Source organism: Paralichthys olivaceus, chromosome 10, assembly GCF_024713975.1.
Source record: "Paralichthys olivaceus isolate ysfri-2021 chromosome 10, ASM2471397v2, whole genome shotgun sequence".
In the NCBI taxonomy this organism is placed as follows: Eukaryota; Metazoa; Chordata; class Actinopteri; order Pleuronectiformes; family Paralichthyidae; genus Paralichthys; species Paralichthys olivaceus.
The window spans coordinates 20,642,822-20,655,319 of record NC_091102.1 but is presented as its reverse complement, the minus strand read 5'-3'; the positions used below and the strand labels follow the sequence as shown (position 1 = coordinate 20,655,319).

The following is a 12,498-nucleotide window of genomic DNA, read 5'->3' as shown; positions in this document are numbered from 1 at the left end:
AGTTCAGACACACACACACACACGCTCACACAAGCCCTTCAATCCACATTCACTTTATGTTCACTTAATTTGTACCAGTGTTTTTTATTTGCCTTTGAAATACAATGTAATAAAGTGGTACACTGGAGTGACAGTACTTTACCCTCTCTTCAGTCAATCGTTATTTGTATTGCTCTGCTCAGCAATCACCATTAGAGCTCACCTCTCCCTCTCTGCAGTGCACATCCTTGTGTTTGGCGTTTTCAATCACTTTCAGACACATGTCTCTCTTCAGCTGACAGAACGACTATTTCAAACAGGGAGCCAAAGACAAAAGACATGTTGCTGCTCTTCATTTCCCTCTTATTACTTTTCCTTTCCCTCTTCCCTCTTGCTGATCCCAGCGCTGCTCATCAAGTGGACCCTGAGGGTGAGGAAATTCCATATTTTAAGGATCTCATTTCCGACAGCTTAGATTGCTTTTTGGCAAAGGCCCTTGCACTTTAAAACCGAAAAGATTTAATTGTTCATCTAAACAGGATTATTTAATAAACTGAACAAAACCTTTTTTTAATTGCATTATAAAACTTAAATAAGTATTTGCGTCAACTAATTTCTAAGTTTCTTTTGTAAAGTTGGCCTCAATACATAATGTATGTTGGCCAAACAAATACATTTGAGTTTGAAGGTCAGAACAGGGTTTCCAAGCAGTTTTGCAGGGGTTTTGGAGCACATGTCATCTTACCTCCTGTCGTCCTGAACGTGAGTGTTTTGTTTTAATCTACTCTAGAAATTCTGTCTTTGCATTAAAAAGACTACATTCAAAATGAATTAGGAAGATTATCTTGTAATGTTTTGGGGGTTGATATTATGAGATTTAACAATACCAGTTGCATATGTGACCGGAATTATAGACTTTGTAGAGTGTGTGGTTCACAGTTCAGACACAGAGGCAGGTGAAGAGACTCTAACTCAACAGAGTAAGATTATTTAAGGTTTTTTCATGAAGAAGCTAAAACTAAAGCTAACTGCAGTCAAACTTACAATGCTAGTTTGTGTTTCTAAACTTGTCTTATATTTTAAAAATATGGTGTAATGGGACATCATGTAACATCTGGCTAAGATAATACAGTATGCATTTAGCCTACTACTTTGTTATTGTTGTTTGTGCCTTTTTACATTTATAATCTAGGCGCTGTACATCCCACACAAAATGTAAAGCAACGATCCATTTCTGTCTAAGAAAAGTCTTTCCACTGGTCGGTCAGTCTTAGTGGCAAAGGTCTCCTGAGGTGTCACTAACTACAGTCCTCTCTCGTTGGTTTATATGCAAAGTTGTTTAAAATGATAATACAGACTTGCCTTTATATAGTGCACGGTTTACCAAGACAAAACTATTGCAGTGTACTACAACAGGCCTGCAATTAATCCTCTCTTATTGAGGACCTTAAAGTTCAGTTTTTATTCAAATTATTGAAGAATGGTCTATCCCATTTATACAAATTAAGGTTGATACAATATTAGGGAACTCCTTTCAGGATAATTCCAGGATTTCTAATATCATAGCTGCACCATTAATCACCCCCTCCCAAATTACAATTAAAACCTTGTATGTTAAAACTTCTCAAACAGATTAAATAAAAACTGTGGTATTATATTGCCTTCCTTACAAAAAACAAGCAAGTGTAAGTGCATAGCCTGAATAGAAGGCCACTGAATCACTGCTCTGATGTTTTTTTTCCTGAATTCCAGCTCGGAGGAGAACATTTCTTTCCTGACATGTCTGGCATAACACGAGGGATACAGAACAACTGTTTACTATTTTTTTATTGCTTCAAATACTGTGTCATGTTTTAAATAAATGTGTAGATTGAACTTTTGTTGTTGTCTTTACAAAGTCGAATTAGTCTCTTAGTATGTTGAGAGAATTATGAAAGATAAATGATCTGAACAAAGCATAATAAGTTTGATCAACATGCCTTGTTTGGTTGGAGGGATTACTGAAAAGTATATATAGTTGAAATATATAGTTATCCTTGGGGCATAAATCTCGGGATAATGACATTAGAGTAGACAGGTTCAATGCTAGCCCACTGCTGAGCCTCACAGCTCAAGCCCTTTGGACTGACTACAGTGTAAGTGCTGTTTTTTAAATACTTTTGCCCTCTGCTCATGAAGTAAATATAAAATCTGGTGCCCAGCTGTCAACCACTGCTATGGAGATACAGTATTACTTCTGTTATGGAGGAGAAACCCGGCCTGCTGTTATAGTCACAACATTGCTATAATAAAAAATGAACTCCCCTCTTTTATACTGACAAAAAAGAGATAAAAAAAAAAAAAAGTTCCTCACTTTAGGTTTCATTTATTGTGTGTGTTTCTATTATAAAGGGAGGATACTATAAATATAAAAAGGAAAGTAATAATGTAACATATATAGTTATAGATGGATCAACTATAGTCTGTCATTAAAGTTAAACGAGGAACACCTCCCTCTTTTTTTCTTCATGGTCTTGTTTTCTTTTAACAAGAGAACAAATGTAGAAACCTCAGTGAGAGTCACAAGTGAGGGATCCCTCTTCCAGGATAGAAGTGCAACAGATGCCACACGTAACAGAGTCCGCCAACAAAGTAAAATTCAAAATATTTATGAGAAAACACAGAAATGGTGTTCAGTGTTTTAAGTCACTCTCTCTCCCTCCAAGCACAAAGTCTTCAGCTTCAACTACCTTCTCCTTTTCCTTCTTCCTCTGCTTCAGCCGTTCTCTCGTCTAGCGTCCCCTGCAGCGCCTCCTTCAGGGTCAGGCTGACAGCGTCAGAGTCTCTCACCACCCCCTGCTCCACTGACATCTCCGGGTGGTGTCTTTGCAAATGCTTGACCACCTGGAACTTCTGCTTCGCTCTGTAGGAGCAGTGGCGACAGCGGAAAGGTTGCTGCTTGGTGTGAGAGAGGTAGTGGTGCCTGAGGCCCGCCGGCCAGCGGAAGGTCTTGTGGCACAATCCGCACGTGTACGGCCGATCGTCGCTGTGCTGCCGCTGGTGGGTCTTGAGTATAAAACTGGTCTTGAACGCTTTGCCACATTTTTCGCAGACATAAGAGCGCATGTCGCAGTGCTGCGTGTCTCGGTGGGCGCGTAGGGCATCCGCTCTGTTGGTGCGGTAGTCACACTCATCACAGGCATATGGCTTCTCTCCTGCAGAAAACAAATACATTCATTTGTAAACTACATTTACCAAACCAAGTACAGATGACTGTTCTATAAACATTGGAAATATACATTTCGGCAAGGCAAAATATTATTTGTTACAGATTTGGCTGAGCAGTAATTTTTGTAATGCTTCACATTTATAACATGTTGGCAGTTTTTATCTGAATAGAGACAGAGCCAGTCTGTCCATAATATCAAATAGTTCCCTTGTCTTAAAAAGTACCCACATATCTAACACATAACTTTTATTTCTAGTTGATACCTGTGTGCTTGGTCATGTGATACTTCAGCTGACTCGCCCACTTGCATTTGTAGCCACACTCTGGACAGAGGTACTTCTTCTCTTCTTGATGAACCCTCATATGAAGCTGAGGAAGAAATAATTATCAAAACAAACTAAATAAAAGCGCATTTGTCATTTTCATTGAGCTTTGTTTTTTTGTGTTTTTAATCTAGTTATATTTCACTGAGGAACAGAGAAACTCCAGCAGCTGTGATGTTGAGTAAAAAGGGTTTCTACAAATAAAATGCATTTGGTCATTCTCCATTATACAGAAACAAATAAGACTTTTAAGGACCAGCATCCAACCTGTTATATTATCTACAATTAATATCTCCATCAAAAATTTAATACATTAATTTCCCATTCAGCACCTTGAAATATCAATTTAGTATGAATTAATAATTAAGTATTTTTTAACCAAACCACATGAACTAACTCTGCAGCCTTTTCTTACAACAAATTCTCCTTTAAACTCTGAGCTCACCTTCAGCCTGGATGGATCAGTGCAGGTGTAGCTGCACAGCTCACAGCTGTAAGGCTTCTCCCCCGTATGTATACGAATGTGCCACGTGATTTTCTGCTTGTTCCGGGTTGAATACTCGCAGTCTGTGCACTTGTACAGACGCCGACCACCATGTGACCGGAGATGCTGCTCTAACACCAGCTGATGGCGACACGCAAACTGACATGTGCTGCACCTGAGAGGCTTGTCCTCCGCAGACCCTTCCTCGTGTTCACTGCCGAGGTGCTGAGCCAACAGCTGCCTTGTTTTGGTGGCAAAGGGGCACAGCTGACATTGGTGTGCCAGGTGGCTTCTCTGATGAATCTCCAGGCTTTCCTTGGTCGGAAAAGACTCCTGGCAGGTGGCGCACTTTACCTGGCGGTGTGTGCTTTGTTGGTGGGTCTTCAGGGTGACCTCACTGCTACATGTGTAGTCACACTGCTTGCATGGGAAACGGACTTGGAGCTGGTGCACGCGCTTACAGTGGTTTCTTAGTGCATTCTCTGAACTAAAGCAAGCATCACATTCAGCACAAGCGTGCTTTAAGTCCCCAGTGTGGCATCTGAGGTTGTGGCGCCTCACATCGTCGAGCGTGTAGCCACTGAAGTCGCACACCGAGCAGAAGTGCGTGGGCTGTTTGTCGTGGATGCGCATCTTGTGCTGACGCGATTTTGTCACAGCCCCAAAGGTTTTGTCGCACACTTCACACTTGTGACGGCCGATTCCTGTGTGAAGAGATTCGTGTTCTTCGAGGCGATAGCGCCTGGTGGTGGCGAAAGGACAGTATTTGCAACGGTGAGGTCGCACACCTTTGTGTTTGAGTGCAACATGCTGTGCCATGCACCGTTTCTGTTTACAGGTGAAAGTACAGAGCAGGCAATGCAAGTGTTTAGGTTTGGCAACATCAAACTTCTTCTTTTTATGAACATACAGAATGTGCTGGGTTGAAGATGTGTTAGATGAACATGCTGTGCATTCGTCTGGTTTGGTGCGTTCTCTCTTTTTATGGCTGTCTATTAATGCTGTTTTCTGATCGCATATCTGAGCACAGCTTCGATTAGAGAAAGTCTTAGTCTGAGTGTTTCTGTTGTCCTCTTCTTCTGTGACTGACTCGTCATCACACTGACCATCCACTGTCTGATTGTCTCCTTTCCTACATTTTTTGTGGCAGGTTGCGAGGTGCCGTTCAACTGTTGCAAGCCTGACGGATGTAAAATGGCACAGCTTGCATTTAAATTTACCATCTGCTTGAGTGTAAAGGGACTTTTTCTTCAGTGATATTCTTCTGCCCTTGTTATGGGAAACAAAGAGTTTTTTCTCAACTATATCTCTTCGACTTTTGCTTTGCTGATGTTTTAATTCAGCGGATGTAGGGTCATTATCATCAACGCCTTCACAGATTGTTACTTCCTCTTCTTGCTGATGAACCTGATTGTTTGAGTCTGTGGAGATTTTATTTTGTGGAAGCAGCTCTGTCTGATCAGAACTGGTTCTCTCAGGCAGTTTTTTGGATCCCTCCTCACCCTGACTAGATCTCTCAGCTTGACATATTTTTGAAATACCTACAAACGTCCTTCTTTTTCTTGGAAGCATTGGGCACTTCTTCACCAGGTGACTATCGAGGCCTCGCCTCTGTTTGAACTTTGCACCACAGGCCTGACACTTGTGTTCCTTTGTCTTTCCGTGGCACAGACTCAGACTGTGGTGCTGCAAAGCGCTCTCCTCTAGGGTTACATACGAGCACTTGTCGCAGCGATAAGCGTCTTTAGTCGGCACCACAAGCATCTGCACACGTCCCTCCAATACCATGGCTTCTGCTTGGTCCTTGTCATGCTTCTTCATAGCTTTCAATCGGACCTCGAAGTCTGACGGCTGATTGTGCACAGTTGGCAAAATGGAACCCATTGTTTCATCATCACGCTGCACCTCAGGCGTTGGACACTTCTTGGGCTCCTCAGTTTGACTGGTTGAATTATTCAGAGGCTTGGATCTGTCATCTAATTCACACTCTTCATTGGACATTTCTACATTATCTTCCTCTGATGAATTCGTAGAGGTAGAGACGACTGCCTTTTCTTGAGTGGCAGTTCGATTTGCACAGTTTTCCTCTGTATTTTGCAGAGCTGGGGTTTGATAATCGGTGGTAGACAGTGTAGTTAAAATCAGGGTACAGTATTCCTCTGGACTGTTCACAGTTGGCGGACTGTCTGAAATACCTTCATCAACAACCTCTTGAGGAACTTCTTTTAAAACATTGACTGCATCCACAGTTTGTGATCCTGATACTGGTTCTTTGCTCGCACTCTGATCTGCGGCACCAGGGAGCCCACATTGTTCTCTCCGAGATGTTGTGGGTTGTTCATTCTGCTCATGAGCTGCTGAGCGCTTGTTGTAAAAATCCTTCACGAACTCCGTTGAGTTTCTCTCCCTCTCCTTCGCAGCGTAGTTCTCTAGCCATGCTTTGTCCCCAGGGACATACCCATGAGCTTTCCTCTTGTGCAGGAAGAGACTGACGCTACTGAATGAGGAGTAGAGACAGAGGGCACAGCGAAACTCTTTCAGCTTGGTGTGTTTGCAGTTCTCGTGGTTTTGAAGCGCTTGTCTGTAGCAGGTTGTGTATGTGCAGTACTTGCACTTAAAGACAGATGGCTGTTTCTCCTCTCCGGAGTGTTTGGCCAACATGTGATTGCGAAGCTCATATTTGCGCTTGCAGGCGTAAGCACAGATCTCACAGATGAGCGATTTGTCCTGATGTCGTAGTTTGTGGCTATTAAGCTGGTCCATGCGGTGACAACGATAGGGACACTGATCACACTGATACCTGGGAGAGGAGACAGGAAGTTCAGTGATAACAATAAGAGCATACATAGAAAAGCTGCACCGCTTCCTACGGTCAAATACAGAGCAAATAGAGATCCCTTCTGCGCACTTTACGTTCCTAGACTCTTCAGTATGGCCTATGTCCCATCTGCCAACATGGAGGAGGCAAGGTTTATGACTTATACTGCAGCTAGCCATTTAAGGGTACTTAATGCTTCTTATTTTATTAATGAGTTTGCTGCTGATGGAAAATATACCCATAGTGGAACTGATAAAGGATTTTATCAAACAAAGCACAACTACATTATAGGAGCCTGCAATACACCTTATAATGAGATCACAACTGCAACAGCTCCATTGGGTATTTGTTTCTGTTCCACTCTTTCTACCATTGTTTTTGTCATTTGCTTCACATTCTGATAAAGTTTATGTTGCTTCACTAATTGTTGTGGTGCAAAATGTTAAGGATAGAAACAAACAGCAATCAAAGGGGAACACAGCTGTAGATCAACACAACAGCCTGCACAGAGAGCATACTGACACAATTTTATTCAAAACATTACAGGTGGAACCAAAGTAATGAGAAAGTTTAGTGAAGAACAAGATATGTGCACACTTGCACAATTTTATCAGTTCTGATCAGGCTGAACATCTGACACTGTGGGAGTGAAGCAGGGTGTTATGGGCCCTTTTGTGGTCAACCCATTTAAATCAAAATGTTCCCTTCGTGCTCTGCGGTTGGCTGCAGCTAGGAAGGCGTGGCCTTCTCTCATCTCCACCAGCTGCTTGTCTCAGTACCCACTCCACCAATCCCTGAGATGCCAGGAACCTGGACAGTATATAAAGCCAGAACACCTGCCATCATGGCTGCTGTACTCGCCTTGCTAGACATGCCTTGCCTCTTACTGCTATACCTTGTCAGCTCCTTCTGTGATTGTTGTTTATGAGGCATTAAAGTCAAACTATCACTGCCTTACACTGCTGGAGACTGGGCCAGGACATTAGATCCCATGATAGGTTTGATGACGTGTGTTAGCAACACTATGTTTACGAGTGCTGTCCCTTTGTAGTTTGTGAGGATTTTTGTTTCCGTTTCTGCTTACTGTTCTTTTTAAATAAATAAACTCTAGATTTAGAGTGATTTTGATTTGGGCAGCACTCTTCTGCCCTTTTTCCTTTAGAGTTGCCTCACCTCTTTTATTTTTGCAAAATTGCTGCTGACTTTTTGCAAAATAAATAACTTAATTTCACCAATAACCTCTGTTTTTATGTTTCGCTTCCCCACACAAGCTAAGGGTTGTAACACAGGGGCTAAATTCAAAGTAACATCATGCAGGACACTGTTGAAAAAGCATCAGAATTGTATACTGTATATACACCCCGCCTGCCTTCAAAGGATAAGCAGTATAGATATGGACATATGTTTGTACACAACAAACACCTACCTGAGGTCTCCAGCATGTTTCCTCATATGGACATTGAGATAGTGCTTCCATTTAGTGACGTATCCACATTCAGCGCACATGAAGTTTTTGTCGTCTGAGTGAGTGAGCATATGTCTAGAGAGGTAGGATTCATCTCGGCATCTGAAATCACACAGGCTACACTTGTGGGGCTTGTCACCTTTAAGAGAGAAGATAAGAAAGAAATTGGGACATGTAAAGTAGTAGAAGTACACAGAGGTACACAGAAGTAGTTCAGCAACAAATGTAATTGGAAACTATGAGGTGAAAGTCTGATGAGAAAACTTTAAGAATATTAAAACTCCTCCATCCTCACCACTGTGCATCAGCATGTGTCTCTTCAAGCCGCGTTTATGTGAGGTCACGTAGCTGCACTGAGGACAATGATGGATCTTCTCGTTGGCGTGCAAAAGTCCAATGTGCTGCTCAAACTCCACGGGGTTAAACGTGACGAAGGAGCAGAAGTCACAGCAGAGCTCGTCAATCCCTGCGTGACCGAGCCGCTGGTGCTGGAGGAAAAGAGTTTTATTCGAGGAAGAGAAATCACACTGCGAGCAGTGGTAGGCAATGTGTGTCCGATAATGAATCTCCATGTCCATCTCTGTTTGAAAAATGGCACCACAGGCATAATGGCGACATTCTACTGCTTTGACCCCATGGGCCTCAACAGTGTGTCTAAGAAGTTCTTTGCGCAAAGAACTCTGGAAGGAACAGGACTCTTGGAAGCAGGCCACTGGCTTGCTGGCTGTTTGAATGTTGTGCGTCTTCATGTGAGCCTTGAGTGACCTGCTTTGACGAAAGCTTTGACCACAGGTGGGACAGGGATAACTTTGACTCTTTACGCCATCTTGTGCCTCATCAGTGTGCATGCTGGCGAGGTGCCGACGGATTGCGTTACGCTCCACGGCAGAATATTCACACAGGTGGCAACGGTGAACCTTTTCCCCCGCCTCACGGAGCCTGTGTATGCGTAGCTTGCTCTTGCTGGTGAAGTGGCGCTTGCAGGTGGGACACTGGAGACTGGGGTCAGGGAAGTGTAAATTGAGGTGTTCCTGCAGGTGGGACCGCATCTTGAAGCAGCGACGACATGTGGGGCAGGTGTGGGTGCGATAGATGTGCTCTGCACCTTCTGCTACATACTCTGACAGACAAAACACAAGACACAAATACTGAATAAACTGACAATACACCATTCATCTTAAACTATCAATATTTGGGCAGTCATTAGCTTAGCTTGCGCGGCAGCATTCTGGACTAACTGTAGACAATTATACTGGATTTGTGGAGTTTTAGTTGTTTGCCATCCAGTGTTTTATTTCAACGAGGCACTTTTAGAGAGTTTCAATGTTTGACTGGTCATCAGGACTGATTGGAATGTAGAGTTGTGGCTCATCAGCAAAATATTCTTGTATGTTTTAATATCACTGGTATAACTTGAAATGGTTTCACTTCTTTTCACACATGCAAAATGAGAGATAAGCACAATAATCCTCCAAGCAGACTGGTGCACATACCTTTGGCTTTCAGTGGTGTAGTGTCCACTGCGGGATGACTTTCTCTTTCCACTGCCTCTCTCACTTTTTTGTCACTGGGCCCATCCCTCTCAGGCTGCTCCTTATTCCCATTTCCTGGTAAAGATGTGTTGGATTTCAGTTTTCTTTTTGGCCTGTCAGACACCTGAGGCCGATGGCCTCCAGAACAGCATACGGTTTTGGGCGCAATCTCTTTGCCTATGAACATAATATTGATAATGTTAAATCTGATCTGCAGTAGAGACATAGGTTTGTGGGAAATTACATTCTCTGTGCAGTGTCTGTTTACCTTGGGCACAAGTTGGGAGCTGGTTGTGCTCCAAGAGATGGTCGCTCAGCTCTTTTGCATTTTCAGAGACAAACTGACACTGGAAGCAGCTGAAGGGCATGTGGCTGGACAAGTGTCTCTCCATCTCACTCTGTGTGGGCAGGGACACTTTGCAGGGCGGGAAGGGGCAAGGAATGAGAGTGAGGCCGTGTGTGGATGTCAAGTGGGCTTGATATTCCTGGTGGTCTGTGCAGCTGAACTGGCATCCAGGCTCAGTGCAGACAAACAGGCCTTCAGGGCTGTGCCCACTGTGAGTGATTTTGAAATGACGTTTCAGAGCTCGCTGTGTGGTAAAGGCCTCCGTGCACTGAGTGCATTTGTAGCTGCCCAGCTGTCCTATTCTGGATGGAGCGGTTGGACTTTTCAAACAGGCGTGAGAGACGAAAACATCACTGTCTGAGAAACTCTGTCCACATTTTTCACACCAATGCGGTTCCACTGTCTCCCTCATGTCTGGACAAAAAAGCAAACACAGCACAGCATTTAGTTTCAATGGAAAAACATGTCACAAGAGATATTTGTATTTTTATTATAGGCTCATGTTTCCGCCACTATTTTTAGATAGATGGATAGAAATAACAAAACGAAATAAATAAAACTTAATATAAAATATATAAACGAGCCAATGTATATGCTGATAATCATATATATATATATATATATATATTTATACACATTGCACATTTGCATACACACATGTATATGTACACACATACATATACATACATGCACACACATGCCTATGAAAAGATCTTCAATAAAATAATAAATGAACCTAACACAATGGTCCTCATCAGTGTCCATCATACCCAATAAAAACAACTGAATCCAATTTTTTTGTCTAACATTCTATGAACACAGTATTTATATTTCAGTACAAGTTACAGCTGTAATACCCGTTTGCTTTGTTTATTTAGCTCCAAATTAAAAACACAACAGTCTTGTAAATACTGAGAAAGCTGCCATATAATAACGACACGATCATGTAATAATACACAACACAGACACATGTCCCTGTGTTTTACTCACACTATCGGACCTACTGCCCGGGTTTCTGCAGAGCTGTGTATCTGTGAAACACACATCAACATGGACCACTTCAACAATACGGCTGCCACATCCGGCTCGTAAACATAGATTCATTTCTGCTGAATGTTAGAATACGAAGAAACACGTAGTTTAAATGAGAATATTTATATGTTAATAAAGCTGTAATAGCATAATTGAGCTAGCTTCTTCTGCGACTCCTCTTCTTCCTCTTCTTTCAGGTTTTGCGGAAGTTGGCCGTGGCTGCCCCCTTCTGTTCATTCTCCCTCATTGTCCCTTCGTGTGACACCGTCTGTCCAGATCCAGACTGTTTTTACAAATGTATTTATCATTTCCTCCCATGAACTTTGCAGCCTGATCACACAGACCCACTGGTGTTTCAATGTAATGTGACAGCCTGCTTATTATTTCTCATTTTGCATTGAGCGCAGGTTAGTCTCCATGTTATTGTTTCACATCCCCTTGTTTTTGCCATGGGTCACTTATTGTTTTCCACACCTTTTCTCTGAGGATTCAATATTGATTTTGAACCACTGCTTTTTCCGACTTGCTCCTTCTCCCAGTTTATCTGCTCCCTCAGTTTCCAGGAAACCTGAGAGTTGCTGGACCTCACACAGAAGTGAAATTTCCCCTCCTCTTATTATTCTTGAGTTAGATTTCATGAAGCAGAGCCTGATAACTTGGGGCTGTGCCTGTGTCAAAGCCTGCAAGGGCCAACACAGAATCCCGCTGTGTTGTATTTCATTAGGAAAGTTTAGACAATGACTGGTATTTGATGTTGAATTAGAACCCTTAGGTGGATGATTTGTAGGTAATACTGAAACTTTACATACAGACTGTGGGGGTCATCCTGAACAAGAATGAGGTGAAAAGTCTTTGTCACCTCTTGAGGAGTTTTTTTAAATATTAAATATGAGCAGGTCATGAGTGCTATAATGAAAATCAACCACATTTCCCTTTAATTTTCTCAAAATGTATTAAAATCTTCTTAAACTTGACATGCAGACCATGAAGGTCACCATAAACAAGAGTGAAGTGAAATATCTGTGTCACCTCTTAAAAATGAAAAAAAAAAACCTGAATATTTCATATAGGCCTATATAGTGAAAATTTGCCAAATTTCCCTTTAATTTTCACAAAGTTTATACAGTAAAACAGTTTGAAACCTAACATACAGACAGTGGGGTCACCATGAATAAGACTAAGGTGTATTTTGTTTTAATTAATATTTAATGGGAGCATGTTATGGATCCCATAGTGAGAAAATAGCCACATTTCCCCTTAATTTTCTCAAAATTTCTAGGTCAAAACTGAATCTTGACATACAGACAGTGA

The 12,498-nt window shown here is 42.2% G+C and overlaps 1 protein-coding gene across 1 annotated transcript; it reads right to left on the bottom strand.

The window, feature by feature from the left end:
- Positions 1-68: 68 nt before the first annotated feature.
- On the bottom strand, positions 69-11,404 carry znf142 (zinc finger protein 142). The gene is made up of 8 exons (XM_020099602.2): positions 11,146-11,404; positions 10,078-10,569; positions 9,771-9,986; positions 8,573-9,397; positions 8,239-8,416; positions 3,956-6,794; positions 3,451-3,556; positions 69-3,173 (listed from the first exon to the last, which is right to left on the bottom strand). Exons 2-8 carry the CDS (start codon positions 10,565-10,567, stop codon positions 2,701-2,703), a joined length of 5,127 nt encoding a protein of 1,708 aa, XP_019955161.2. The 5' UTR covers positions 10,568-10,569; positions 11,146-11,404; the 3' UTR covers positions 69-2,700.
- Between the last annotated feature and the right edge of the window lie 1,094 nt (positions 11,405-12,498).